We start from the raw sequence: 26,831 nt of genomic DNA, 5'->3' as shown, positions 1-26,831 counted from the left end.
TTGTGCTTCCTCAATTCCCCAGGGCTTCCTGGGACCACTTCAAGTCCTAGCATAACTTAGAGTAGCCTTAGAGCTATTCTAAGTTACGCTGGCTGGTAACAGCCCCTTAGGGTGTGTCCACACTGCAGCTGGGCATTAGTCACCCAAGCCTCCACTGGTGCAGCAACATCCACACTGCTAGTTTTAGCACACAAACTCGAGCCAAGGCAGCCTGAGTCTGTTGGTTCAGGCTGGGAGGCTCACTCTGTGCTTCAGTGTAGACATACCCTTAGCAGCTCTTATACCAGCCAATGGTTGCCAGATCTCAGTGTGCTCCTGGCCTACCCCAGGTGCTGGTGAAGATGAGGAGGAGGTGATGTAGAGCCAATGGAGCCAGCCTTAGGCCAGGCGGCTATTCTCACTTGCTGGGAGAAGCTCCTACTACCCCTTTAATATGGTTATGCAGCGTCTTTGCCTGCCCGGAGTGGTGCCAAGGCTCAGGATCTGGTTCCTGGGCTCTGGCCAGAGGTGAATTTTTTTGGAAAGTTTTGAGGAAAATCCCTGCAACGTTTTTGAGTTATTGGAGGGTGGGGAAATACACTTCCTTCAACAATGAAAGAAAATGTTTGCTCACCAACAACTCAAAAGAGCTGGGAATCCCCTCTCTAACGCATGTGACAATAGCCAGCTCAGGGAGGAGATGGCCCTTTATTAGATTTCTGTTGAGGGGGGCGGGAGAGATTAAAAATAAAAAAGGGTAGCATGCTCCGTGGGCATTGGCAACGTTTTCATCAGCTACTAATGACTCTCTGTCCATTTGTGGCCAGTTTCTGTGCCATTCCCAATAGGCCTAGGGGCTGTACCAGCGGCAGACTGCAATGAGGAAATTGCAAATGTTTCACTGAAGCAGCCACAGCCCAAGCGGCCAAGCCATGCAAATTCAGTTTCTGTCTTTTTGCTGCTGCCGCCCCTATCTCTTTTGCCTTTTTGGATGAGCTGCTGCCTCCTCAGAACCCAAAGATGCAGAAATCTAGTTGTAACAACTCAATTCCCTCCGAGGAACATCACTGGGAGATTCAGAAGGTCATTTGAGAATATGCAAATGGTTCCAAATGCAGAACCCACCACGGATTGTGCTTCTGCTTTTCTCTCTTACCTTTTCAAATACCACTTCAGTTCATTGGTCCCAGGGGACTCCCTGACTGAAAATGAAAGTGCTGACTGCTGGCTGGGCAGTGAGTAATGATGATGTTTCCTACATGCAGAACACAGTACATTTCCTCTGATTCTGCAGTATTATAACATTGGATAATAGAAATTAAAGGTGGGAAAGATAATCTAGTCAAACCCTGTCACTGCAACTTGCAAGCTTGTTCTATGAAGTGTGTGTGATCTCCTGTCTACCTTTGACTGTTCTAAGAGGTGTTCATCACTTCCTTTGGGAAATTATTTCAGTCTAAAGAGATCTCGCTGTTAGAAAGTGCTTGCGATTCAACATACTTGTTCCTCTCAGCGACTCATACTCTTAGCTTTTTTCCCCTCAGGACTGCCCTCTACAAGTTCTCTCCATCCTTGGTCTTTATACCTTTCAGATACTTATAGAATGCTATTGTGTTCTTTATTTATCACTTAGCCTGTTAGGTTAAATCTATCTATCTATATAAAAATATTTCCTCAACCAATCCCTCACATTTTGGCAAGATTCCCACCTCAGTGCTGTAGTGAATACGTGCCCATTAGAGCCGAGGGCTTGGAGTAAGGACTCTGGGTTTCTAGTCCCTGCCCTATCACTAATTTGTGCATTTTTAGGGAAGTAATTTAAACCAAAAGTGTTCACTAATTTGGGGTACGCAATCTGAGGCATGTAGTGCTTGATTTTCACAGGTGCTGGGCACTTACAGCATCTATTCACATCAGAAGTGGGATGGGTATCTGAAAACTTGAGGCACCCAAAATTAGTAGACACTCTTGAAAATTTGGGCCTTAACCTTTGTGCCTCAGTTTCTCTAGTTATAAAGTGGGGATAATACTCAGGCGGGGGTTTTGTGACGGACATGCTTTGAGAACCTCCTCAGTTGGAAGGTGCTACAGAAGGGCAAAGTATTCTACTAGAAAGTGCTATTCGGGACTGGGTTCAAACCAGGGATAGATGAATCTTGAAAAAGCTTAACAAATTCATCCAAATCTCTGTGCTCCACACATCCCCCTTGAATGGTCTTGCACAACTCCTACTTCTGGTCCTGCCCCAAACCAGCAAGTGGAAGAATGCTGAGGAAATGTCTGGAGGTGGGTGGAAGGTTGGTTTTGTTTTGTTTTAAAGGAGCCACCATTTCTCTAACCTCAGAAAATATCCAGGTCTGGATTTGAATTCTGAGTGAATGTTCAACTCTGTCCTTTCTTATCCTAACCCGGTTTGTCTGCTCCTAGTGCTGGAAGAGGGTTTCAGTGGGTCTCTCACTCCCTCTTCCCTCGCCTCCCCCCACAAAAAACCCTCCCCTTCTATCCTATACCCCAGCTTTGCTGATATGCATTAAATCTGCCCCCTGCCCAGCACACATATTCCATTTGTCTCAGAATAACCTGAGGGGGAGGGGCACAATAAAATTTAAGGCAAATAGACCTTTACAAAATAATTCATCCAGTCTGAATGTCTTCACTTGGATCCCAGCAGCCAAGAAAGCAGAAACCATCAGGGTTTTGTCCCCCACAACTCCTTGTTTGGATGTAACCTATTGGCTAGTGGGTTGTGAGTTGCGATCATTCTTAGCTTGTAAACTAGGCAGAGTTGGGACTTGAAGGACCCCAATGGGTGGCTTGCACAGGGAAGTGGAGTTCAGAAGGCAGGGTTCGAGTGCCCCCAATATGGTGGTGCTGATGTGGGGGATGTCACTGTGTTGCTAGAGATGCTGCAAAGGTGACACCCTCTGGACTACGTGGTTATTAAAGCTTCCCTGGCACATCTTAGGAGTTACTAATTAAAGAACAAGGCACTTCTAATGCTGAACTGTTTTTCTTATAAGCGAAGTTATTGTCACATGAGTAACTCAGTAAAAATGCCCCCTTCTTACTCAGTGTATCTGCTCCCTGGCTGCAAGTCTTTGGGCTATGTCTGCTCACTGTAGTGACACAAACAGGTTTAGGCAAAGCGGGATGACTGTAGTCCAATTTTTGATGAGTAAGAATTACAACAATGGACAGCATGCTGATTGGCACCCCATGTGCTCTGCTTTGAACTGCCTGTGACAGGCTTCGGTTAAATTGGGTGGGAGGGAAGTCATGCTGCTGGACATGCTTTGATCATCAGTAACATAGTTAACAATGTTGATATTTAAATTACCATCATTAGGCTTCAGAGCTAACATGCCACTGAGATGAATAGAGGTAATACACACTTCCCAGGTCTATGACTTCATGCTGTTTTTTAGGCTCAGCATCGGTGCATCGCTTACACATGGTTCATGTTTTCCAGGCTTTCTTCATAATCATAAGGGCTAGAGATGAAAAAAAATTTTAAACCAAAAAAAAAAAGTTTAAATGGTGTTAAGATTGAGAGTATATATGAGTAACTTAAAGATAAAAGAAATTGTAAAGATGTTGTAATTGTCTTCAAACCAAGCCTTTTAAATCCAAGCAATTGAGGGTTAAAGTTATGCTTAAAAGAAATACAAACGTAAGGCAATAATGCACAGTTTGCACCTTCCAACCCACCTTAACTCTGCCTTATAGAGATGACATGACACAGCCATGTGATTATGTGAAAGGCATTAAGGAGCTGTTCAAGTATTTTAGGGACAAAAAGAATCCTAGCAATGATACGGTCCTTTACTAGATGGAAGTGGTAGAATTGTCAGTTACAATTCAGAAACGGCAGAAGTGTTCAATGAAAAAGCTAGATGGTGGTCATACGATGTGGTGGTGGTGTTGATGATGAAATATTTTCCATTCCACTAGTATCGCTGGAGATGTTAAACATGAGCTACTAAAGTTAGACAGTTTAAAATCAGCAGGTCCAAATACTTTCATTCAAGAGTTTTAAAAGAGTTGCAGAGGAGCAATCTAGACCGGGGCGGGGAAACTTTTTGGCCAAAGGGCCGCATTGGGTTTCGTAAAGTGTATGGAGGGCTGGTTAGGGGAGGGGCTGTGGCCCATCCCCCACCTCCTATCTGCCCCCCTGGGACTCCGGCCCCATCCAACCCCCCTGCTTCCTTTCGGTCCCTCTGGGACCCCTACCTCATCCACACACACCCCGCTCCCTGTCCACTGACTGCCCCCAGACCTCTGCCACCCCATCCAACCTCTCCTCTCATTCCTGATCCTCAGGACCCCTGCCCCATCCAACCACTCCTTCTCCCTGTCCCCTGACTGCCCCCGGAACCCCTGTCCCTTACTGATCCTTGCCACCCTATCCAACCCTCCGTCCTTCCTGACTGCCCTCCCCAGATCCCTGCCCCTATTCAACCCCCAGCTGCCCCCCCAACCACCACCCTGAACTCCCCTGCTATCTATCCAACCCCTCCTGCTCCCTGCCCCGTTACTGCGCTGCCTGGAGCACCAGTGGCTGGCGGTGCTACAGCCGTGCCACCCGGCTCATGCCACCGCCACCACTGCGCAGCACAGAGACTGGGTCAGGCTGGGTTCTGCAGCTGCACTGCCCCAGGAGCTCACAGCCCCACAGCCCAGAGCACTGCGCCGGCAGTGGAGCGAGCGAGCTGAGGCTGTGGGGGAGGGGGGACAGTAGGGGAGGGGCCGGGGGACAGCCTTCAGGGCCAGGAGCTTGGGGGCGTGGGCTGGATGTGGCCCGTGGGCCATAGTTTGCGCACCTCTGATCTAGACCATTACTGTTGATTGTCAATAAGTCTTGGAACAGTGGTGAAATTCTAGAGGATTTAAAGAAAGCTAATTAGTGCCACTATTTAAAAAGAATAAATGGGATGATCTGGGTAATCACAGGCCTGTCAGCCTGACATCAATCCTGGGCAAAGTAGTGGAATGTCTGATATGTGACATGATTAATAAAGAATTAGGGTAGGGTAATATAATTAATGCCAATCAACACAGGTTTTTTTGGAAAATAGATCTTGTCAAACTAAATGGATAAGTTTTTTAATGAAACTAGAGGTTTGGTTGATAAAGGTAATAGTGTTGATGTACTATACTTCCATCTCTGTAAGGCATTTGTCTTGGTACCACATGGCATTAAGAAACTAGAACGAAACAAAATCAACATTGGCATGCTTTAAATGGATTAAAACTGCTAACTGTACGTAGGGAATCATCATCAAGTGGGTGAGTTTTTAGTGGGGTTCCATAGGGATCTGTTCTTGTCCCTGTACTATTTAACGTTTTGATCAATGACCTGGAAGAAAACATAAAACATCAATGATAAAATTTGCTGATGACACAAGGATTGTGGGAGTGGTAAATAATGAAGAGGACAGGTTACTGATACAGATTGATCTGGGTACTTGGTAAACTGGGCGCAAGTAAACTATGTGTTTTAATACAGTCAAGTGTACAGTTAAACATCTACAAACAAAGAATGTAGGCCATACTTACAGGCTGGGCCCCTCTATTCTGGGAAGCAGTGACTCTGAAAAGGACTTCGGGGTTATGGTGGATAATCAGCTGAGCTACCAGGGCAATGGTGTGGCCAAAAGGGCTAATGAAATCCTTGGAATTCCAGGGGAATACTGAGAAGGAGTAGAGGGGTTATTTTACCTCTGTATTTGGTAATAGAGACTGGTGAGACTGCTACTCGAATACTGCATCCAGTTCTGGTGCCTGTAATTCAGGAAGGATGTTGATGATCAATTGTAGAAGCCCTGAGAATGATTAGATTGGAAAATATGTCCTACCGCGATACATGTCCTACACAGCTACCTCAATCTTTTTATCTTAACAAAGAGACAGTTAAGGATTACTTGATCACAGTCTATAAACATCTGTGTGCGGTATGGAAATTTGATAATAAAGGACACTTCTAGTAGACAAAAGTTATAACAAGATTCAGTGGTTGGAAGTAGACAAATTCAGACTAGAAACAAAGTGTGCATTTTTTTTAACAGTGAGAGTAATTAACCATTAGAACAATTTACCAAGGGTCAAGGTGGATTCTCCACAATCGGCAATTTTTAAATCAAGATTGGATATTTTTCTAAAAGATGTGCTTTCATTGAAACAGGAATTAAATTAGGGAAGTTCTGTGGCCTGTGCTATACAGGAGGTCAGACTAGATGATCCTGGTCCCTTCTGGCCTTAGAATCTATGAATCTGCATGTACGGTCTCAGACTAGAGGAAACTGAGTTTTTAAATCAAATTAGATTTCTTTCATACCTTTCCCTCTTCCTCATAGAATCAGTACAGAGTAGAATTAAGGTTGCTTTGGGCACAGTTGACACACACTGAAAACCTATAAGGAAATGGGACTGAATACAAGTGCTGGTGAAATAAATACCTATCTATTTTTTAAAGAGATGCTCTATTTCTATCTTCCTTCTCCCCACCACATCTTGTGGTAAGAAGAGATCCTGGCCCACCAAGGAGTACCTGGTCACGAAGAGCTGGATTTACAGCTGCTTTGCACTGTCAGAGCAGCAGCACAAACCTGACCCTTAATTTGCAATTGACTTATTGGTGTGCAGGGCTCTGTTACTGATTCCAACACTTGTGAAGGGGTTCAGGGAGAGCCCATTGCTGAGTCCAGTATCTCTGTGCTCCTGCCTCATTTTCCCAGTACAGTGCTGCCTCTGTGCACAGTGGAACCGAAATAGAAGTGCCATAGGAATCCCATCAAGTACTCATACCCAAGCTAATGTGCAGCCAGCCACCTACTATACAGCTACATAATCTTTAAAGCGTACTACCGGTTGGGCCAAATCTGATACAGACCACGCTCAGCACATGTGCCCTGTCTTCCTCATATCACTGAGGCATTACAACCAATAGAATTGTTGCATGCAAATTAGCTGCAGAGGAAGGGTGATGATTTGTTGAGTTACCTCCTATGTCACACCAACCCCACTTAAGAGTTACCTGAGCTGTTGACAGGAGCGTCTCCGTAGCAAATATACTCATAACCATTAGGGACAGCAGTAATTCCTCTTAAATACAACCATATTTCCTGAAATATAGCCTATGCCCAATATGAACTATATGGACATTTTAAAATATCTGTATCCCATTGCTAACATTATTTGGGACAGGAAAATAATGAAGCAGGTGCAAATTTCTTTAAAGACCTACTTAGCTAATTTTAATTCATAACCTAATTATTGAATTTATTCGTAAATTCTTGGAAAAATCACTTTGTATTTAAGGAGTAAGTATTAGAATTTTGGGGAGAATGTGCCATAGTTTTCCTATAAAGTGAAGAGGTCAAATCCCTGCTTTAAGTTAAAAACAAAACTTAACCTTAACAGTGGAGTAGCAACCAGCAGATGCACAATGCAAATTGAAATTCTGGAATCAAGATGCAGAAACCAGGGGAAAGCAATGGTTCATTGAGACATCTTTAGCTAGCCCAATCTGATCCCTGATAACTAGGTTTGGAAGGATTAGATTTTGATTTGTATATGTCGGTAAACAGCTATTTCGCCATACACACTTAAACCGCTGAAAAAATATTTCCATAGATGATAACTGAAATTTACAGATAGGCAAAAGTAAGAAAAGTGGTACTTGAGAAATCCAGTGATTTAGAATTTAGAGTTAGATGCATTACAAATGGACTAGCAAATGAATAGTAAAAAAATAGATAGGATTTGTTGATTTAAGGATATATGTATTGTATATTTTGATATCTGATGTTGACAGTTTGTGTTTTAATGGTTATAAAGCTTTAATTTTTTGAACCTCAGGGTCTGCTGTCATTAAACAATTTCCTGACCCTGCAACTGTTAAAAAAAAGATAAAAAGAAAAAATAAATGCTTAAAACCCGTAATTTTGCAAAATTGAGAAACTTTAAATTAAAAAAAATGCTTAAAAATAACCATTGATATTATCCACTGAAATTTTATATATATATATAAATTGAATTCTGCCAAGCTGACTGCTAATGCTTCCTCATTGCCTGATCAGCACTCTACTCCTTCTGCCTGACTCCTGCAGAGATCTAACCATAGCAGTGTCTCTGATCAAATAGGTAGTAGAGTGGGAATCACCAAGCAAATGGAGTTGGAGTTCCTGTGTCCTTTGTAGGAAGCAAATAAAGAAACCCCTGTGTCCCGCTCTTTTCTGTGGGAGGAGTGAGAGAACTGAAATTCCTTCCTCTATTCCTGACTCCTTCATCCATGGGGTCAAATGAAGTATTCACTCTGGGTACAGAGAGCAAGAACCAAGAGGATTTCCACTGGCAGGTTGGGAAGAGGAAGGAATTTTTGTCTAGATGATCCATTACAACTTTTTTCCATAGTGGATGCCTTCTACAGAACATTAGGTACATAAATCTGGATTGGATTCAGTTTTCATTTTTGCTTTGCAATTCACCTTTAACGTAAACTCATATGAACTGGGGACTTTTGTGGAGCTGCATGACTCTCCCTGGTCTGTGGCTGCTTCAGGCTTAAAGTGTTCGGGTTGCAGTTTCATGGGTGCAGTGCCTTTTAAGGGCAAGTATGACATCAGCAGGAGTTTCCAGCCTCTGCATATGTACTGCCCAGGAGGTTTTTGTTCTCCTTTTGGTTGCAGAGGAGACTCTTGGTGGCAAAGTGTGGAGAACCTCATGCAACTCATGATGCGATGTCTCGTTGACATTTACAGCTACGCCCACTCTTCTCTATAATAAAAAAAACAACCCAGCTGCATTGGGTGGTGATATCAGGCCAGAATCCCAAAGTTTCAGTTGCTGTTATCGGAAGTCTAGCAATGATAGTAACTGAGCTGGAAGAAGACACAAGCAGGAAGAAGACAGACACACACAAAGAGGAGGAGCAGCAAGACATGCAGCTTAAGGTGGGCTGCGTTACACAGAGAAGCACACCTGATTGATAAAAAAAGTGCTCTCCTTGGGATCCCTCTCTAGTGAGGGGGCAATGAAGTGCCTGAGTCAAAGAAGAGCTCCCCAATTAAATGGAAAACATAATTTTGTATTTGCTGACCCTGGCATTTTTCTATATGTTTCCTACTGATTTGCCATAAGTCAGGTGGGTGGAGCAGGGGCATGTGTGCTGGCAATGGATTCCCTGTGCATTTCAGACTTGAATCATAAAATCTCATGCTTTTGGTTTGGTTTGGTGTCTGAATTGTGAACTCTGGTTAATGGCAGGCATGCCTCCTGCAAATCAGGGAGCACTAGGGCAGGCTAAGATTGTTTTCCTTCTCTAGCACCTTCCAGGGGGGATCTCAGAGAGCTTTACAAGCAATGAATTAAACCTTAGGAGACCCTTTCGGGTTGGTAAGTATCATTATCCCACTAGGCCACAGAGAGGTTAAGTGACTTGCTCAAAGCTACTCAGCAACTCATGGCAGAGATGTGAATAGACCTGCCCACATTTTGCTTTAACCACAAGATCATTCTTTCTCTCCAGACACTGCTCTGTCATCACTCTGGGCCAATCAGTCCTCAGCTAGCCTCTGCTCTGTTGTCACGGGTCCTCTCAAGCCTTCCAGCTTGCTATCGCCTGTGATGTCCTACCTCCACAGTGTGACCAGATGGAGGCGGGGCAGCAGAGCTACTGTGGTGCTGCATTGCAGGACTGAGCACAGGAGCAGAGTGCAAAGGGGGATACTGCAAAGCAGGGGAACCACTGCAGGACAGGGCTGGGTTGTTTCCATACTGATCTTTTCTTTTCTTTTCTTTTTTTTTTAATTCCATAAGTGTGCTGGCTTATTGTCACAGGGATGCTCATGAGCACCAAGCTGTGACACTGGTTTGTTATCATAGGGATACTCATGAGCAGTTTTGGTTTGGTGATTTAATTCCTCATGAGCACCAGGGTATGTATCCAGATTTGTTGCAGGGATGCTCATGAATTATAGGCTGTGTGTCTTGGTTTGTTATTGTAGAGAGGCTTGTGAATGTTGGGCTATGATGCTGGCTTGTTGTTGTATGGTTGCTTATGATTGCGGGGGTGTTGGGTTGGTTCTCCCGCCCTTCCCTTTACAAAAAAAGATGCATTGCTGCATTTGCTTGAGGTTGGGGAAACACACAGGAAAATTATAGGGATTTTGCAAACAAACAGCTCTAAGAAGAGAGAGAAGAGGAGATGTTTTGGTCCCTGACGGGTATGACAACGTACCTCGCCCCTTCAATGACAATAGTGATGATTAGTTACTCTGAGTTTTGAAAACTGTGACCTATCCTGCTTGCCATACATCTGGTCATTTTCATTAATCCACACGCTTAGCAACCATTTTCTGTTACTTAGACCCATACATGAGATTGGAGCATCACAAGAACACATCACGGAGACAGGTCCCTTCCAGGAGGATTTTTCAGTGCAAACTGGACAATGGAAAGCTGGGGCATGTCAGTGGGAGTACACAGAGTTGTGATCAAGGGTGATGGAGTTGTAGGCAGAATGGGCTTTACGGATCTCTGACTGTCTCATGACATATGTTGTTGTTTCCTTTTTGCTTCCCTGCAGTCTTTGCAAAGGAAAAAAAGGAGTTCAAAGCCAAACTGGGAGAACGCGCCCTCCTGCCCTGCTGCTATGAACTACCCAGCCCAGAGTCCCTGAATAACTACCGCGTCTACTGGCAAACAATACAAACAGAAGTGATACAGGCTTACTCAGCAGGGAAGCCAGTCCCGAGCTCGGACCGAGACAATTCAAAGTATGTGAACCGGACAGAGATGGACCTACAGAACCTCACACTGTTGATCTCCCCAGTGGAACTATCAGACAACAACACATATGAATGCATAGTTCAGGAGCTAAAGAACGGAGTTTACCAGTATAAATGTGCCGAGCGTGTGGTTTTGGTGGTTGTAGGTAAGTGGTGTGACCCAAATCATCAGAAGCCTTTAATTAATATGCAAAGACTAAGGGGTTAAGATGGACGACTAGACGTACCATTCACTGTGGCCACAGAACAGGCAGGCCATAGCATCCTTGAGAAGCGTAAGCATGGCGAGACTCACCGTTAGGATTCTAATTCCAATAGGATTACCTGCCATCCCCCTTCATTAGCTCTGTCCTCCTACATGGCAGTCCACACTTAGGGCCAGATTTACACCTTACGCACCCCTAGGCACAGCATCTTCAGCACCCGTCCCAACCTACGGATCCCCCATTGCCTCCACAAATCCTCCACAACTGCCCAGTGCCCCACATAGACCCCACTGCCTAGCGCCCCAACACACACAGACCTCCTGCACCCGCCATGGCCTAACACTTCTCACCGCCCAGATCCCCCCCCACAAACCTCCTGCACCCTGGCCACACTCACCAGCCCTGCTGGGAGGTGACTGTGTCCACCAGGCTGAGTGGGCAGCACAGCCAGGGCCAGTCGGGGATTGCGCTGGCCCCTCAGGAGAGGCGCGATCAGCCAGGCTGGAGTAGGAGTGAGACCTGCCCAGGCCGGGCTCCCTCAGGACCCACTTGCCCAGCAGGGCCCCCAGCATTGCATTGCTGAAGCCTTCCCCTGCCACCAGGGGCTGCTTTGCCTTTCTTGCTGGCAGGAGCGCTCCAGCATGGCTGCGTGGTGCCGTCTCCCCCTCCGCCAGCCCCGCCCTTGCCAGGACTGGAGTGGCAAACTGAATTGTTTTTAGCACACAGCTGGGCCACCCGCAGCTATGTGCTAATTGGGCTGGATGCAGCCCATGGGCCGCAGGTTCAAAATCATTGGTGTATGTTTTAACTTTGAACTCATTTTTAACTTTTAGGCACCCCTAGAACGCCGGTGTGCCTAGGCACGTGCCAACTGTGCTTAATTGGAAATCTGGCTCTGTCCACACTACTTCAAGCATTGAAAGAGGGTCTCCCCTCCCTCCCCCTTGCCTGCTAGTTGTCTTTTTGGCATGGAGTTTATTCCAGGAGCCGCTCCAGAAAGTGCCATCACTGGTCTGTGCTCTGAGCTATTTGTCCCCATGCTGCTTTCCAGACTAAGGCACAGAGAAGTCAGGTCTCTCTCGTAGGGCAGGAGGAAGTGGTCCCTGCAAGGGCAGGCACGGTATGGTGGGAAGACTGCTTTCTGCCCAGGCCCCACCTCTCAGCAGCCATAGACCCTTCCTGGTTTTGCCCCATCACCCTTGGAGAGCCCCACAACATTCTAGGGGCCTGGCTAGTGCTCTAGGGATCAGACACCTCCATGCCCTAAGGGTTAAATGAACCTCACCTCAGACCTGTGCTTAAATGGCACCTGGTTGAAACGGGTTCCAGACCCACCCAATAAACATTCTATAATTCGAGCTGGCATTGAGGAGTGCACATGTCAGCCCTGCATGGGGGGAAACCCCTTCTGATTGGCTACTTTTCCACCTGCTGGGGTGTAAGCAGCCAATCAGAGCTAATGCAGGGAATGGGCAGAGCTCTTCCTCTGCCACTCCCTCCCCCCCCCATGAGCCTATTCTTCCAGGAGGGGAGTGGGGAACAGGAGAAGGGGAGGGATAGCTCAGTGGTTTGAGCATTGGCCTGCTAAACCCAGGGTTGTGAGTTCAATCCTTGAGGGGGCCATTTGGGGATTGGTCCTGCTTTGAGCAGGGGGGTTTACTAGGTGATCTCCTGAGGTCCCTTCCATCCCTAATAATCTATGATTCTAAGAGCCCAGCAGCTCAGGATGGCCCTGCTCCTTCTCTTCCCCTCCCCTTCTCCCACAGCCCCTCCTGTGAACAATAGTGACAGGCTGGTGCCTCTGGTCTCTCCTTTGCCTGCAACACCAGCATGGGAAAGGGGAGAGGGGACGTCACTGCAGCCACTCTTGGTCTGGGAGAGGGGAGTGAAGAACCCCAGGAGCTGCAGGAAGAACAGAAATGAAGCTGGAAAAGGGCAAAATTGATGGGGAGCCAGGGGGCAGAACAGCTGTGGGAACAGAACTGATGGGGGGGGGGGGAGGAAAGACAGACTGATGATGTCACTTTCATTTCTGTAGAAAATGCTCGTTCCCCCTCCACACACACACACACACACTTTTTCAGAGCACTGTAAGCACTGCCCCAGGGAAATGGTTTAGTGGAGGAACAGGAGTGCTGTTGCTCAAAACGAATCTGAACCTTTGGTGGAAGTTAGAAGAAATTCTATTCGCATCATCATTTTCCATTTGCACGGCTGCCTCTCTGATAGTTGGTTTCAACTGAGAGCAGAGACATTGATTTCTGTTTGACCCGTATGACAGCCGAAAGTCCCAGAGATCTTGCAGGGAAGCCTCTATCTAGGCCCATGAATAAGCACTGGAATCTTCTACATCTTGAATGTGCATCTCTCCTGAGGTTTTCCCATCACTAGTCCTCAGCCTGCCTTACAGCAGCATGTATATAACACCCCCTGGTGTGCAGGGACCCCTGAAGGAACTGTCTCCCTATCAGCGAGTGAGAACTGAAGTGCAAAAAGAGACTTGTCCAGTTTCTTGCCTCCTGTATTCCCAGAACACTCCACTCCCGCTCTTGTGGGGTGCATCACCTATGGAGAGGAATAGTCCTAGGGCTGACAAATCAACTTAATGGGAAATGTGGCATGGCACTAAAAAAGCCCAGCTCTCTTCTATTCTGCCATCTCCCATCCCCTTGCATTCTAATAGGCCTTTGTAACAGCTCGGAGGGGGGGTGGGTGCCTTCAGGCCTTTTGGATAGAAAGATTGGTAATGGGATATGGAGACTTTCACTTCTAGGCTGCTAGTTGACTAGGAAAACAGTGACTGAAAGTTGTTACCATGTGATGACTGCTCAGTGCTCCTGTGTGAAATGAGCTAGTGGTTTCAGTCCAGTTTCTGGTTTAGACGTGACTGTCTCCAAAACAATCCTTTGTGCTAACTAAGGCAGTGGGGCCCAGTGGATAGGGTGCTGGAATAGAACTGAGGTGGCCTGGGATCTTTCTCTTTCTGCCACTGATCTGCTGTGTGACCTTTGGCAAGTCACGTCATCCCTCCATGCCTCAGTTTCCTCTCCCATGCTTTGATTCTTGTCTACTTAGATTGCAAGCTCTTTGGGGCAGGGACTGTCACTAACTATGCATATGAACAGTGCCCAGCATCATGGGATCCCAACTGCAGTTGTTTGGGGAGGTGGGTCCCTAGACATGACCGTAATACAAATCATTAATTAATTGGTTCCCTTGCTGGATGGCTCAGAAGAGAGGCCAATGTTATCTTTTCTACACATTTATGCAATAGACTATTAATAACCACAAACCCTATATTTCTATAGCACTTTCCATTAAGAAGGCCACCTTACAAATGACCGTATATCTAGAGAGACAGCGCACCACCACTGAATGTGGCAGCTGATGAAACAGTGCACTGCAATACTGGACAATAGTTTAAGACAGGAAGTGAAGGTGAATACTAGAATTCCCTATCCACCTGTAACTTCAGAAGGAATTTGGAGGCACTAGAATGCCAAGTGCTGTGGGCTTTTTAATGACAAGGGGTCAGGAAGACTGCAATTATGTGCCTCATCTGACAGAATGGTAATTAAATCTCTCTCACTACCTTTGCTCCAGCTGACTTCAGCAAGCCGGTCATATCAGCGGATGTACCCAAAGATGCTTGTGGCTCAACTGAGGTGACGGTGAGCTGTTCTTCTCATGGTGGCTTTGCAGAGCCCAGAGTCTCCGGGATCCTCAATAATATGTCTGTGGACTGGCAAATCAATTTATCTGACTCAAAAGACAGCCTCTATAATGTCACTGCCAAATTGCAGCTCAATCTGACTGAAGAAATTTTCCTCACGTGTACCATTGAGTATGATGGCTACAAAGTGTCCTCTACCTACACTCTGAGTAAGTTTCTACCAATCATATGCAGTGTGCAATGAATTTGTGGAACTTGCTGAGGTACATAGCTCAGAAAGAAGGGTGCATTTACTTGTCTCAGAATAGTGTCCACAGTTACACAAACATAAAATTTGCAAGCCCTCTCATTCCTGCCTCAAGGTCTTTTACTGGCTGCAATAATCAGGAAGAAATTCCAGCTTCCCAAACTCAGTAGTATTCCTACCGTATGTATGTAGTAATGTACCATGATTGTATACAGTGCAGTGCAAAATAGAGGATCATACAATAAATGGTCCTGTGCCTGGAAAGGGACAAGTGAAAACAGACAGGGAGGGTGATGAAAGGCAGTATACTGAATATGAAGTAGCTGTTACAGTCTAAATGCTTCACAGTACAAAGGAGCTTGCGAAGACGCTTAAAGCCAGAGAGTTAAAAAAAACATTTTTTATTAAAAACAACATTTAAAACATGTTTCTATGCCCAATGTTCTGACTGTATGGATCCAGGCATTTCCTAGGGAAGCTAAGGAGAGATACGGCCACCCTTATCCAAGGTGAATAGTGCCTTATTCATCATAGCCCTGCTGAACTCTGTGGGACTTGTGAAGGTACCATTCAGCTTGAGAAAGGAGCTCAGAACCTGGCCCTTAGAGAATATTGCTAATAGCTGGAATGTCTAAATTCCCAGGAGGAAACAGGTATGAAGAAAAGGGCTCAACAGTATATTGCGTGGAATAGAAGAGGAGAAAAAAATCCCAGCAAAATAATCATAATAAAACAATAGCTTGAGGTAATGACTGATTCTTTGAAGACAGGAGGGGAAAAACAGTGACAAGAACAAAAAACACCTTTTGATTTTTAAAGTGGGTGGCCACTTTCACTTCAGTTTGTTGGGAACAGTCCTTCAAGCAACAAATGCTTGGGAGTCCCAGCTCCAGGCTAGCGGGGCTCACACGTGCAGCTGGCAAGATTATGGGGGAGAATAAAGCCAATGTTCAGGAAGCTGAATGCTGCTTAATTTAGCCCAATCTTAGACTCCTAGCCATTAGCGAGGGTAAAGCCCTACGAGATGAAGCATACATTTAGGCCATCTTCCTGCCAACACAGGAGAGCTCCTTACTGCAGAAGTGGTAGTACATGTCTAGTCTTTTCAATGTTCTGACAGGACTTCCACCACCTGATGAGAATGGCAAGAGCATCTGACTCCACTGAAATAAAATTCCAGACCCTCACTCTCTTTGCCCCCTACTCAGAGAATGATAGATCAAATATGCCTTTTGCATTCAGAGGTCTCTTTTATGTATAAACTTGGAGGCATACATACTGCCCTGGCTTAGGTGTAAATGTGCCTGAAACAAGAGAACCCAAGTATGACTGGAAGTTTCTCTAAATGCAGACTCGTAATTACCCACCCAACCGCCACTGTTCCTTAAAGGGAAAGAGCTTTGTTACTTCCCCACATAAACACCCACGGCCAACAGAGGCTCCTCAGGGCAGGCAGTGCCTGCTCTGTTAATCAGATAGCTTATGATACTTAGTTGCTACTGTGTATTACCTCTTTATGTCAAATTTGCCTAGCTGCTTTTAGATGTTCACAGCCTTGCAGAACTCATGTGAAACACAGTTCATCCATGCCCGGTTCTGGAAGGAAATCCAGCACTTAAAACTACACAGATGTCATAAAAATCTTAAACCCAAAAAAATACTCTTGGGGAATGGGAGGCTTCCTCAGAGCTTGAGTTGCAGCATTGTCACTTTTGTGTACCAGGGAACATACCCTGCCTGGAACTCCATATAGTTCAGTAACTATAAGGAGTGGCTGGATAATATATTGCAAATAAGCATGTTACTGGTAAAAAAGGCATTACTTGGCATTAGAATTTGGACAAAACACACCCACTCTTGTGTGAAAGTGGCACTATGGTGAAGGGCCCTTCAGTTATATTTGTCAATCCTTTCTTCTCAGACAAACCAAAGGAATGTCCTTCTCCAACACCTTCGCCCCAGGGGGCCATTATTGCCTCGAGTTTGGTTCTCATCTGCATCTTCCTTGTGGCCATTGCCTTGCTTTTCAAATATTTCTGGTGTCATGGTAAGTACAGTTCCTTTAATGAGAGTCACATTCATGGGCTGCTTTTTGATGCCTCACAGGAAACTTGGTAAAATGTACTATTTGGAAACTCTTCTGTTGCTAGATTGTGGAGGGAAGTGCAGAATATCCAATGCTCTAGTTGTACTAATTGTAACAGCCAATGTCACAAAGTATAGATTCATATCAGGACCTTCCTAAAGGTTGGCAGCTATGTGGGTCCAGGGTTTTGGTTTGGTCCATTATAGGCAGGGAGCAACTGAGCCATTTGGGTCAGGATCAAAAATTCTGCAAAATTGAATGATTTTTAGATCTGGGCTGGTTTAGTTCAGACCTGTTTTTATGTACTGAAGCGTATAAAGGAGCCCTTTGCCAGGGCTGTCACTGCTGTATAATCATCAAAATACAATGAAGTTTTTACCATTTAAAAAGACTTTGCCACCTCCCAAAATGAGGCTTATCCTCAAGCCCTCCACCAGCAAGCTCCTATTTTCACCATTCCCTTGCTTCCCCCAGAATAACTTGGGGCCAGACTTACACAGCTATTTAGGCACCTAAAGATGCAGAGAGGCACCTAGTGGGATTTACAAAAGCAGAGTAGGCATCTAACTCCCACTGAAAGTCAATAGGAGTTAAGCACCTGTCTTGGGGACTTATGAAAATCCACCTAGAAGCCTCTCTTCATCTCTAGGTATCTAAATACCTTTGTAAATCAGGCCCAAGAAAAATACATGAGCCTTACAGTGTGTCCTAAGGGTCACACAATCTAGGGTTTGGTCCAGGGCCGGCTCCAGGCACCAGTGCAGCAAGCAGGTGCTTGGGGCAGCCAAGGGAAAGGGGAGGCACATCTGGCTCTTCGGCCGCAATTTGGCGGCGGGTCCCTCAGTCCCACTTGGAGGGAAAGGCCTGCCGCTGAATTGCCACCGAAGAATGAAGTGGCGGCCGCCGATCGTGGCATTTTTTTTCCCACTGCTTGGCGCAGCAAAAACCCTGGACACGGCCCTGGTTTGGTCACAAGGGAAGTGAGCTTGAGTCCAGAATCACCCCGCCTTGAACATGCGCTGTCAGTAGCCACCCTCCTATTTAAAGCAAGCGCTGTTGGCCTGCATCTTTGAGCTGATCAGAGTTGCAGTGCTGTCCCTCAGCGGGAGAGGTTATTTCTAGCATAGTTGGGCATTTGTAACTTTATTTTGCTTGGGCGCGTGCCACTGCTTCTTCAGCTAATTTCAAATGTGCTGTCTACAAGTGAGGAGTTGGGGTTTTGTTTTCTATCCGCCTGCCCTGCAAAATCAGCCTAGGCTCTGAGAGTCAAGCAAGGCTATTTCCTCCTGGTGCACCATCAGAGGCAGCTTAAGGTTTCCTGGGGTCCTGGGCCAGCGCAAGTGTGGGGGTCCCTTCCCACCCCTTCCGCCTGTGACCCCACCCACAGCCCCACCCCTTTCTGCCCCTTTCCCAGAGGTGGGGTCCAGGGGCCCACCCCTGTTCCACCCAGGGTACTCCTCATTCTGTCCCCTCATTGAAGCCCTGCAACCTCTTTTTCTCCTTTCTCCCCCACCCCCTACAGCCCCAAGACCGGAGAAGCTCTGTCCCCATGCCACAGCCCTGGGGCACAGCAGGAAGTGAGAGCTGTTCCAGTCCCAGGGTCGCTTCGGGGGGGCTTTGCCAGGGGACAGGGTTGGGGGCCGCTGCGGGGGAGGGAGGGCTTGGGACAGGGTCAGGGGCTGCTGAGGGGGCTTCCCCATCCTGTGGCTTTGGTGGCAGAATTTTTCCAGTGGCTCCCCAGTTGGTGGGGCTGCTGGGCACAGGCCCCATGGGCCCAGTGGCTAATCCACCACTGTGCACCATCACCAGTGAGAGAGGTTCTGTGAGGTAACTTATGCTCTCAGCTCTACAGCCGCTATTATCTTCAATTTATGACCTCAGTGGCACCTGCTCAGCTCCCTAGTGCTTAATGGGGGTGCACAGCTGTTTGGAATGTACAGTAGTAAACAATCCTGTTGCTGCACCCAAAGGAACAGAGTCCAGCTCACACTCTTAGCTCTGTCATTCTAATAAGGGTAAAAACTTAGCTTTGAGCCTGAGGTCAGTAGACGTGTCTCTGAATCCCCCCAGGAACCAGAGCTGCTGAATAAGATGGTGCTATTTTACAGTCACTTTTCAGACTAGAAGTTCACTTTCAGAAGCTGAAGCTGGAGTCTCAAACCAGCTTTCGAGTGTTTAAGGTTGAGTTACACCTCAGTGAGAAGGGAAATGTGAAGTGCTTCAGGCCAGGGCTCCTACAGGGAAATTGCTGCTTCCCCCTCAGAGCTCAGCAAATGCTTCAGAAGTGCAATGTTATGGTGGAAACCTGGATTGGGAGCTGGTCCAGCCTTAGAGTCCAGTTTCTTAGCTTAAAAGCTTTGCTTTAAGGTGAAGCAGGGTGGAAACAAGCAGCAAAAGGGAGGAGAGGGGAGGGTTCGGCTGGAGTGGGTGGTTGAGGATTTTAGTTGCGTTTGTGGTGGTGTTTGCAATTTGCCAGACACTCTCCAGACATTTGAGACAGGGCCTCCCTGCCCTGAGGAGCTCACGATCCTAGGCCTGCCTGGGCAATCTTTGCACCTAGCTATATAACAGTGCACAATCTCTAACTCTGTTCTGGAAAATTGGTTTAAGAAAAAAAGGATGTGGGGAAAGATAGCAAAACATTTTTCCTCCGCTTTCGTTAATCCACTTAACAGAATGGGCCAAATTCAGAGGTCACTTAAATGGCAGCATCAGATTTATGCTGAGACGTTTGTGTAAGCCTGATTTAGTGTAGCATGCCAAGGGGACACTGATTGGACTATAGGAGGAAAACCAACTAATAGGAGCAAGGTTCCCCATAGTTTTACACCCTACTACACCCTTAAAAGAAACTGTGTTACTAAGACCCCACCTTTCTGCCTGCTTGGTGTGTAACTTAGGCTCATTTATTGGCCTGTAACTTACAATAAATAGTGTATGTACTCTGAATTTTTTCAGCATATTTAGGGTTAATTTTTTGCATGTCCTGACGTTCTAGTTCTGCACCAATGGGATTTGGTGTTTATCCAGAGGTGAAAGTAAGCTGGTATGGTCCAGTATGGTGTACTGGCAAGAGCCAGTATGCTGTGCTGGACTGGACCAGCTTCCCCGGCAGTGATTTAAAGGGCCCAGGGCTCCAGCCACTGTGGGGAGCACCAGGCCCTTAAAATCCCCACCCAAGCCCAGCTGCCAGAGCCCCAGTGGCAGCAGGGCTCCGGCGGTGCTTTAAAGGGCCCAGAGCTCCCCACAGTGGCAGGAACATTGGGCCCTTTAAATCGCCACCTGAGCCTGGCTGACGGAGCCCCAGTGATGGCAGGGCTCCAGCGGCGTTTTAAAGGGCTTGGGGCTCTCCTCAGAGCCCCGGGCCCTTTAAATCACCGCCGGAGCCCTGCTGCCCTGGGGTGGCAGCAGCAGGGTTCCTGCAGTGATTTAAAGGGCCCGGAGCTCCATGGCGGCTGGAGCCCTGGGCCCTTTAATTTGCCCCTGAGCCCTGGGGCTCCCAGTTGCCTCTGCAGCTGGTAGCTCTGGGGTGATTTAAAGGCCCTGGGGCTCCCAGCCACAGCTGGAGCCCCAGGGCCTTTAAATCTTGAAAGGCCCCGCCTCTTCCGGTTGTGGCCATGCCCCCGCTCAGGACTCAAGCGTACCGGTAAGTCCTGTAAGTTACTTTATCTGTGACATCACCTAAAAGGCCCAAATCAGCCAATGAGAATATGGTTATAGACAATCACTCTAACATGCTGAAGGGAACAATCCTGCCAAGTGAGTGATGGCACTAGAGGTAAGAGCTCTTCTCCATCTGATTTCCTTGCTTATACTCTGATATTCCACCCCCATCCGTAACCATATCTGAAGGGATCAAAATGTGGCTGAAGGAAGCATTTGGATCCAGTACTGTTGACTGCACTGGAATTCTGAGCACTTAAGAGAGATTGTCTTCTTTCCTTAGGCTGCGAACAACTGCGGTGCTCTCACTACCCTGTCCCTCAAGATCCAGCAGTGGGAACTGAAATGAAAGAGGGTGTAAGAGGTGTCATTGACCTCTCTGAAGTAATATCAGAAGCAGCATCTTTGTGATTACACCATATTTGCAGGTAACTTTCTCCCGTTTGTTGATGGCAAAATAGATGCTCATATGCTATGCACTGGTAACGTTAGCACACAAAGTGTTCTGTTGTTTTCTGGGGTCAATGCTGTAGGGCTTTGTGGCCTCTCACATTTGGATAGATGACATGGTCTTCTGGAGTGAGGGTGTCTCCCAGCCAGATAATTGCAGAGATTATTTTTTTTTGGTTTACATTTAAAGTGAATGTAGTAATGGTGAAAGAGGCCAGTGGTCTTCAGTTTCTTCAGGGCTCTTGGTCCCTCTTGCAATATAATGGGTACTGCATTAGTGTAAGTTCCCCTCCTGCCACTCCTCCAATTTGCCCCACCTCCAGAGCTCACACCAGCAGGGCCGAAAGAGAAGTTCTTTGATAAATACAGTTCTTGGTTCTGCTCCGGAGACCAAGAGGCTGGTTATTGCCTTAGAGGTGGGTTTGTTCATTTCACAAACAGGCCAACAAATAGCTCTCATGGGCAATGTCTTTCAGTCTCTACTAAACTGAATCCGATTTGACCTGTTCACCAGCAATCAACCTCTCACCAGTCCCATGTGCTACCCTGGCCCCCTGGAAACTATTTCCGGTGAACTGCACATAGACCATGTGCCTCTCCTGTTACGTATAATGGCCACAAGGACGATGAGAGGAGGGCTGAAGGAGCAGTGGCCAGAGGTGTTGAGGGAGGGCACAACTGTGAGTGAGTGAGTAACTCCATTTTTCATAATCGGCTCCTACGGTCTATCTACGCGGCTGCCAGCAGCGAGCTTCCCAGCCCAGGTTGACAGACTCAGGCTCATGGGGCTCACACAACCACACTAGAACTAGCTGTGCAGACTGCCCACCCTCCCCCCCAGACTTCAGACCCCGAGCTGCAGCATCTAGCTGGCTATTTTTAGCGTGGTAACATGAATCCTGCAAGCCTGAGTCTGTCAACCTGGGCTGGGAGGCTCACCACGGCGGGCTGCATCGACATACCCTAAATGCTTGTCCATCTTTGAGACACTTCTAGAATCATAGAATCATATCAGGGTTGGAAGGGACCTCAGGAGGTATCTAGTCCAACCCCCTGCTCAGAGCAGGACCAACCCCAACTAAATCATCCCAGCCAGGGCTTCCCTCCAAACCCTCCTCTTCAGCAGCTTGAGGAGAATTTTATCCCTCTGAGGATTTCCAATGTGAGCAGTGAGGTGAGTGGCAGGGTGTGAGATATCAAATAGCTTCATTGGGAGCCCAGGGAGGAGTAGATGACTTGAAAATGCTGTTTATTTTTGATAGATCAAATGAAGGATGCTGGGGCGGTTTCTGGGAAAGGTCAGCATGGAAATGGGGTGTTAGAAAATGGAAGCACAAGTGGGTCACTGCCCTGTAATTACAGAGCGAGGAAAAACTGTGGTTACACTTCTACAATGACTTTGGGCACTGGGGAGTCCCTCTCCTTTCTCCTGATACCTGACTTGATTTACAGCTGACTCTGCCTCTGGAGGACCCAGGCTGATAAACAGGAATCAAAGCAGAGGAAAAGAGATGCTGAGATGCTGCTTCCAAATGCCTGGGGGTTGGGGATGGAATTGGAACTGCGCAATTGTGTCTTAAACTCTGTTCTCCTAACAAAGGTTTTCCTTTAGGTCAGGGGAAGGAACAGGGGGAGAGAGGATCTGTGCAATAAGAGTTAATTATTATTAATGAATAATTATTTTTGGGGGAATGATCTGGGTTCTCTCTCTGCTGTCCCAGTGGCCAGTGTGTGCAGCATAGTGACAGTTGCGAAGTCCTAGGGGTCACGTTTGTTTGTTTTTCTGTTCTGAGAATGGATGGACTCACAACTTGACATGCTGTGAGAATGAAGGAAGGGGAAATCATCATAGTTAGTTTCTCTCATGTCCAAACCCAGCCACCCACTCTCACTGTCCTACGGGGAAGGCCCCATCTGGAACAGATACTAAATCTTGGTTAGCAAGTAGTCCGAGGGGGTTTATCAGCACAGATTCTATAGTAGGAGTTTCCCTACTGAATAAATTCATTCCACTGCATTCCTCTTTCTCAAAATCCTCCTGGCTTTTTTGTAAATGCCTGTTTGTTCCCACTCCTGTTGCTTGAAATAGCTACTGTCTAGTGGGCAGACTTGGAATCAGGTGTCAGAACTGCTGAGATCTGTTGCTGATCTTGGGACAGTCTCTTACACTAACATGCAGAGTTTATCTAAGTAGTACCAACCACAGCCTGTTGTAAGTCAGATAGTCTGGTTTGCTGTTGATTCATCCTTACTGCACAAAGTAAACCCTCTCTCCAGACAACCTGCAGGCTTTCACAAGGACCAAAGACTGGCCCAGATTCCAACCCCAAGTGTGGTGCCCTAGTGGTGCGTGGCTTGCAATGCCTGCCCTCACCCAGGCAAAGCACCCCTCTGCTATTGCTTGTTAGATTAGATGCCGTCATGAGGTCTGCAGATGGCTTCTGTTGTCTCTGACAGTCATTTTCATGGATGTTTTAGAAGTTAAAAATCTAAACTTTGTGTCCCCTCAGATCTCGTATCCTGTATGTCCTGCACTCCAGTCCCCATTGTCCTCCGTGGCCAAGGCTTATTCCATAGACTGTTTGGCTCTTCCAGAAGAGGATGACGGATCAGGCAAGAAATCTGCTCAAGTGGACTGGGAAGATGGTGTTTTGTGAATAACCACCACCGAAGCTTTAGGACAGTAATGCACCAGAGCCCTGTGTCTGCAATGCCACCCCAAAGGAAGCTCCATTTTCCTGATGAGCTGCAAGAAGAACTGTTGCTCCAGTACACCACCTGCCTCCTCAGAGTTTGGGATGTTTGGCTTTGACATTGCCTCTAAGGCAAGGGTGGCCTGTGGTGCTTTACCAGGTAGCCCATCTTTAGTAAGGAGGGGCTGGCCCTTGGGAGATGACTGGTCCCAATGTGCAATCTTGATCCAAGCACAGGCTGCACCTCTTTGTTACAGCGGAGGGCAGCTGCAGTCTGTTCCATTCTATGCATGGTCCTTGGGCTTGGGCATGTTGCCAGTACAGTTCTTGGAGTAGAGTTTGGATTAAGAATGTATTTGAGGACCTGACAATCACAGATGTCTCCTGTCTCAAGTCGCTTTTCCAGTAAGGACGCAAAGTTCAGCCACTCCTTAAGGAAGAACTGAACAGCGATGGGGAAATACATTGTATGCTTATTTCAGCAGCCATAACATTTAGTGTAGTCTGGAGTGACATCAATATACTGACACCCTGGCCCTTTGCTAACTAATGTGCGTACAGCTATCTGCCTCATTTGCAGCACTAATGCTAGTACTCATGACCTGTTTGTCCCAAAAACCTCTCCAGCCAATGAATCAACGATACAGCTGTGCTAGTTCCCCCCAAAGAGGAAGATGATATGCCAAAGCTCACTTATCTGCACATTCCAGCCAACTGACAGCATGCAGACACACCCAACCGGTACTTTTTATATGTATTTCCCCTAGTCAACACTCATATGCGGTCAGATTGCTCAGCAGCTAACTTACATGCATGTTACATGAAGAAATAGAAAATTCATCATGTCTAGCTCCAAAAACACAGGTCTGCTCCCCTTAACGGTGTGTGGGGATGTGTGACTACAACACCCTTGTTACTATTGCTTCTCCACAAGGCTTGGGGTGGGCTGAGTCTTTAGTTTCTTGCAGGAAATTTGGCGGCATGGGACTACCTTGGCCTGGGATGCTGTTGATCAGTCTATGGCTGCTGTTCTCAGTCTGTACCCTGTATCCATTCAGAAGCTGAAGCGTGGAAGAGCCCGGCTTGGCCTCTAGCATTGGATAGGACCTATCCAGATCTGGCCTGAATGGTTTTAGTGCCTACTGTGTAGGAAAGTGTGATTTCTCATTTTGAGGGGAAAACCAAAACCCAATAGGCTGCTTGCATAATGGGATTTACTAACATAACTCCGCCCCTGCTTGCTTACTCAATCCCTTCTGCTTTGTCTTTAAAGCTAATTGGTTATAGGCTCTGAGAGTTACAGCTTCATCCAGCCTGTTTTGCAGCCGTTGTTCGGGGAGTGGAACCAGTAATCGCACGGCAGCAGTGCAGAATGGATACTAACTGTGGAGACTGGTTGTGCATTGCAGCGTTCTCATTGGTCACTTTCTTGGCGTTACTGCAACCATGCTCTGACCCCCACCAGTGAGTGCACAGCTGGGAAGCAGCACTGGGACACCCCAAGCCTACACTCCTCTTTCTGGTAAATAGGTGTGTATGAGAGAAATTACTGGAGGGAAACCAAGCCAATAAAGGCAGTTTAGGGCGGCTCAGGCTCTGGGTGAGAAGCCAGTGTAAGTTAGGATGGTGGGAATGGTGTGTCACATTTTTCTTTTCTTCCCATTCCTACTACCCAGCAACTAGTCTGTACTCTTGCTACTGCCAGCTTTAACTAGTGCATTTGCCTACTGGTCCACTGGCTGCTATGCTACTCTGTACTTACTTGCCCCCTCTCAGCTTTCTCTCTCCTTTCATACTGCGCTGTAACTTCCCCCTCTCCTCCGAAGCCTCCTAGAAATGTGTTTGTACCACTTTTTCCTGTTTAAAATAAAACCAAAACCAAAATGTGCCGTACTTACTTCCAACCTTCTTCCTCCAGCTGTTCTATACTTAATGTGCACTCCTGACTGAAGCCTGTAAGCAATCTGGGGCAGGGTTTTTCTGTTGAGCACCTGCTTTTGTAAATCGCCAGATACCCTTATGACACTGTAAATTATTCCTTCTAGCTGAGCGAAGGGATTTCACACTGACAGACATGCAGGACATTTAGGGTTTGATTTTCCCCCCTCTAAAACATGTTTTATGTTTTCTACTGTCTCACGGTGTTTTCAGTGAAATGCACATGGTTTCCATGAGACCTTTCAGCTTATTTAACGCCTGACTCAATGTAACAGGTGAACTGCTTTCAGTTTAACATCTTCATTTTGGCTAAGATATTCTATGGGGTTTTTTTCCCCCCTTAATTGTATTAAAGGGTAAACTCTGCATTTGGTTTCCTTTTCTTAATAATAAACATATCTGCTCTATGTGCTGGGACACTACAGGAGCTCATTAGCTTCTTCGCTAGCTAAACGCTACATAGTCACAGAGTAAGCACCAGGGTCTAGGTCAGAGGTGGGCAAACTACAGCCCACGGGCCACATCTGGCCCACGGGACCCTCCTGCTCGGCCCCTAAGCCCCTGCCCTAGGAGGCCGGCCCTGGCCCCTCCCCTGCTGCCTCAGCTCACTCTGCCGGTGCAGTGCTCTGGGTGGTGGGGCTGTGAGCTCCTGGGGCAGCGCAGCTGCAGAGCCCAGCCTGACCTGCTGCTTTGTGCTGCGTGGTGGTGTGGGTGGCTCCAGCCAGGCGGCGCGGCTGCCTGTCCTGGTGCTCTGGGCAGCACAGCTGTAGCGCTGCCAGCCACCGGTGCTCCAGGCAGCACAGTAAGGGGGCAGGGAGCGGGGGATGGGGGTGGGTTGGATAGAAAGCAGGGGAATTCAGGATGGTGGTCAGGGGGCGGGGTGTGTGGATAGGGGGCAGGGCAGTCAGAGGGCATGGAACAGGGGGTTGAATTGGGGCAGGAGTCCCAGGGGGGCATAGTCAGGAATGAGAGGAGGGATTGGATGGGGTGGCAGGGGGCAGTCAGGGGTGGGAGTTCTGGGGGCTGTCAGGGAGTGAGAAGCAAGAGGGGGGCAGATAGGGGGTGGGGCTGGGCCACGTCTGGCTGTTTGGGGAGGCACAGCCTCCGCT

General features: G+C 47.2%; 1 protein-coding gene across 2 annotated transcripts in view; it reads left to right on the top strand.

Moving 5' to 3' along the window:
• Positions 1 to 26,040, top strand: part of CD80 (CD80 molecule) — a 30,434-nt gene extending 4,394 nt beyond the window's left edge. For both annotated transcript variants that reach the window (XM_039520614.1, XM_039520615.1), the window contains exons 3-7: positions 10,565 to 10,912; positions 14,576 to 14,854; positions 16,814 to 16,939; positions 20,925 to 21,069; positions 23,602 to 26,040. In XM_039520614.1, coding sequence (XP_039376548.1) covers positions 10,565 to 10,912; positions 14,576 to 14,854; positions 16,814 to 16,939; positions 20,925 to 21,052 — 881 coding nt within the window. In that variant the 3' untranslated portion in view covers positions 21,053 to 21,069; positions 23,602 to 26,040. The remainder of the gene's footprint in view (positions 1 to 10,564; positions 10,913 to 14,575; positions 14,855 to 16,813; positions 16,940 to 20,924; positions 21,070 to 23,601) is intronic.
• The last annotated feature ends 791 nt before the right edge of the window (positions 26,041 to 26,831 follow it).

The sequence above is a fragment of the Mauremys reevesii genome, linkage group 1, assembly GCF_016161935.1.
Source record: "Mauremys reevesii isolate NIE-2019 linkage group 1, ASM1616193v1, whole genome shotgun sequence".
NCBI lineage: Eukaryota > Metazoa > Chordata > Testudines > Geoemydidae > Mauremys > Mauremys reevesii.
This window is presented reverse-complemented; position numbering and strand designations above follow the sequence as displayed.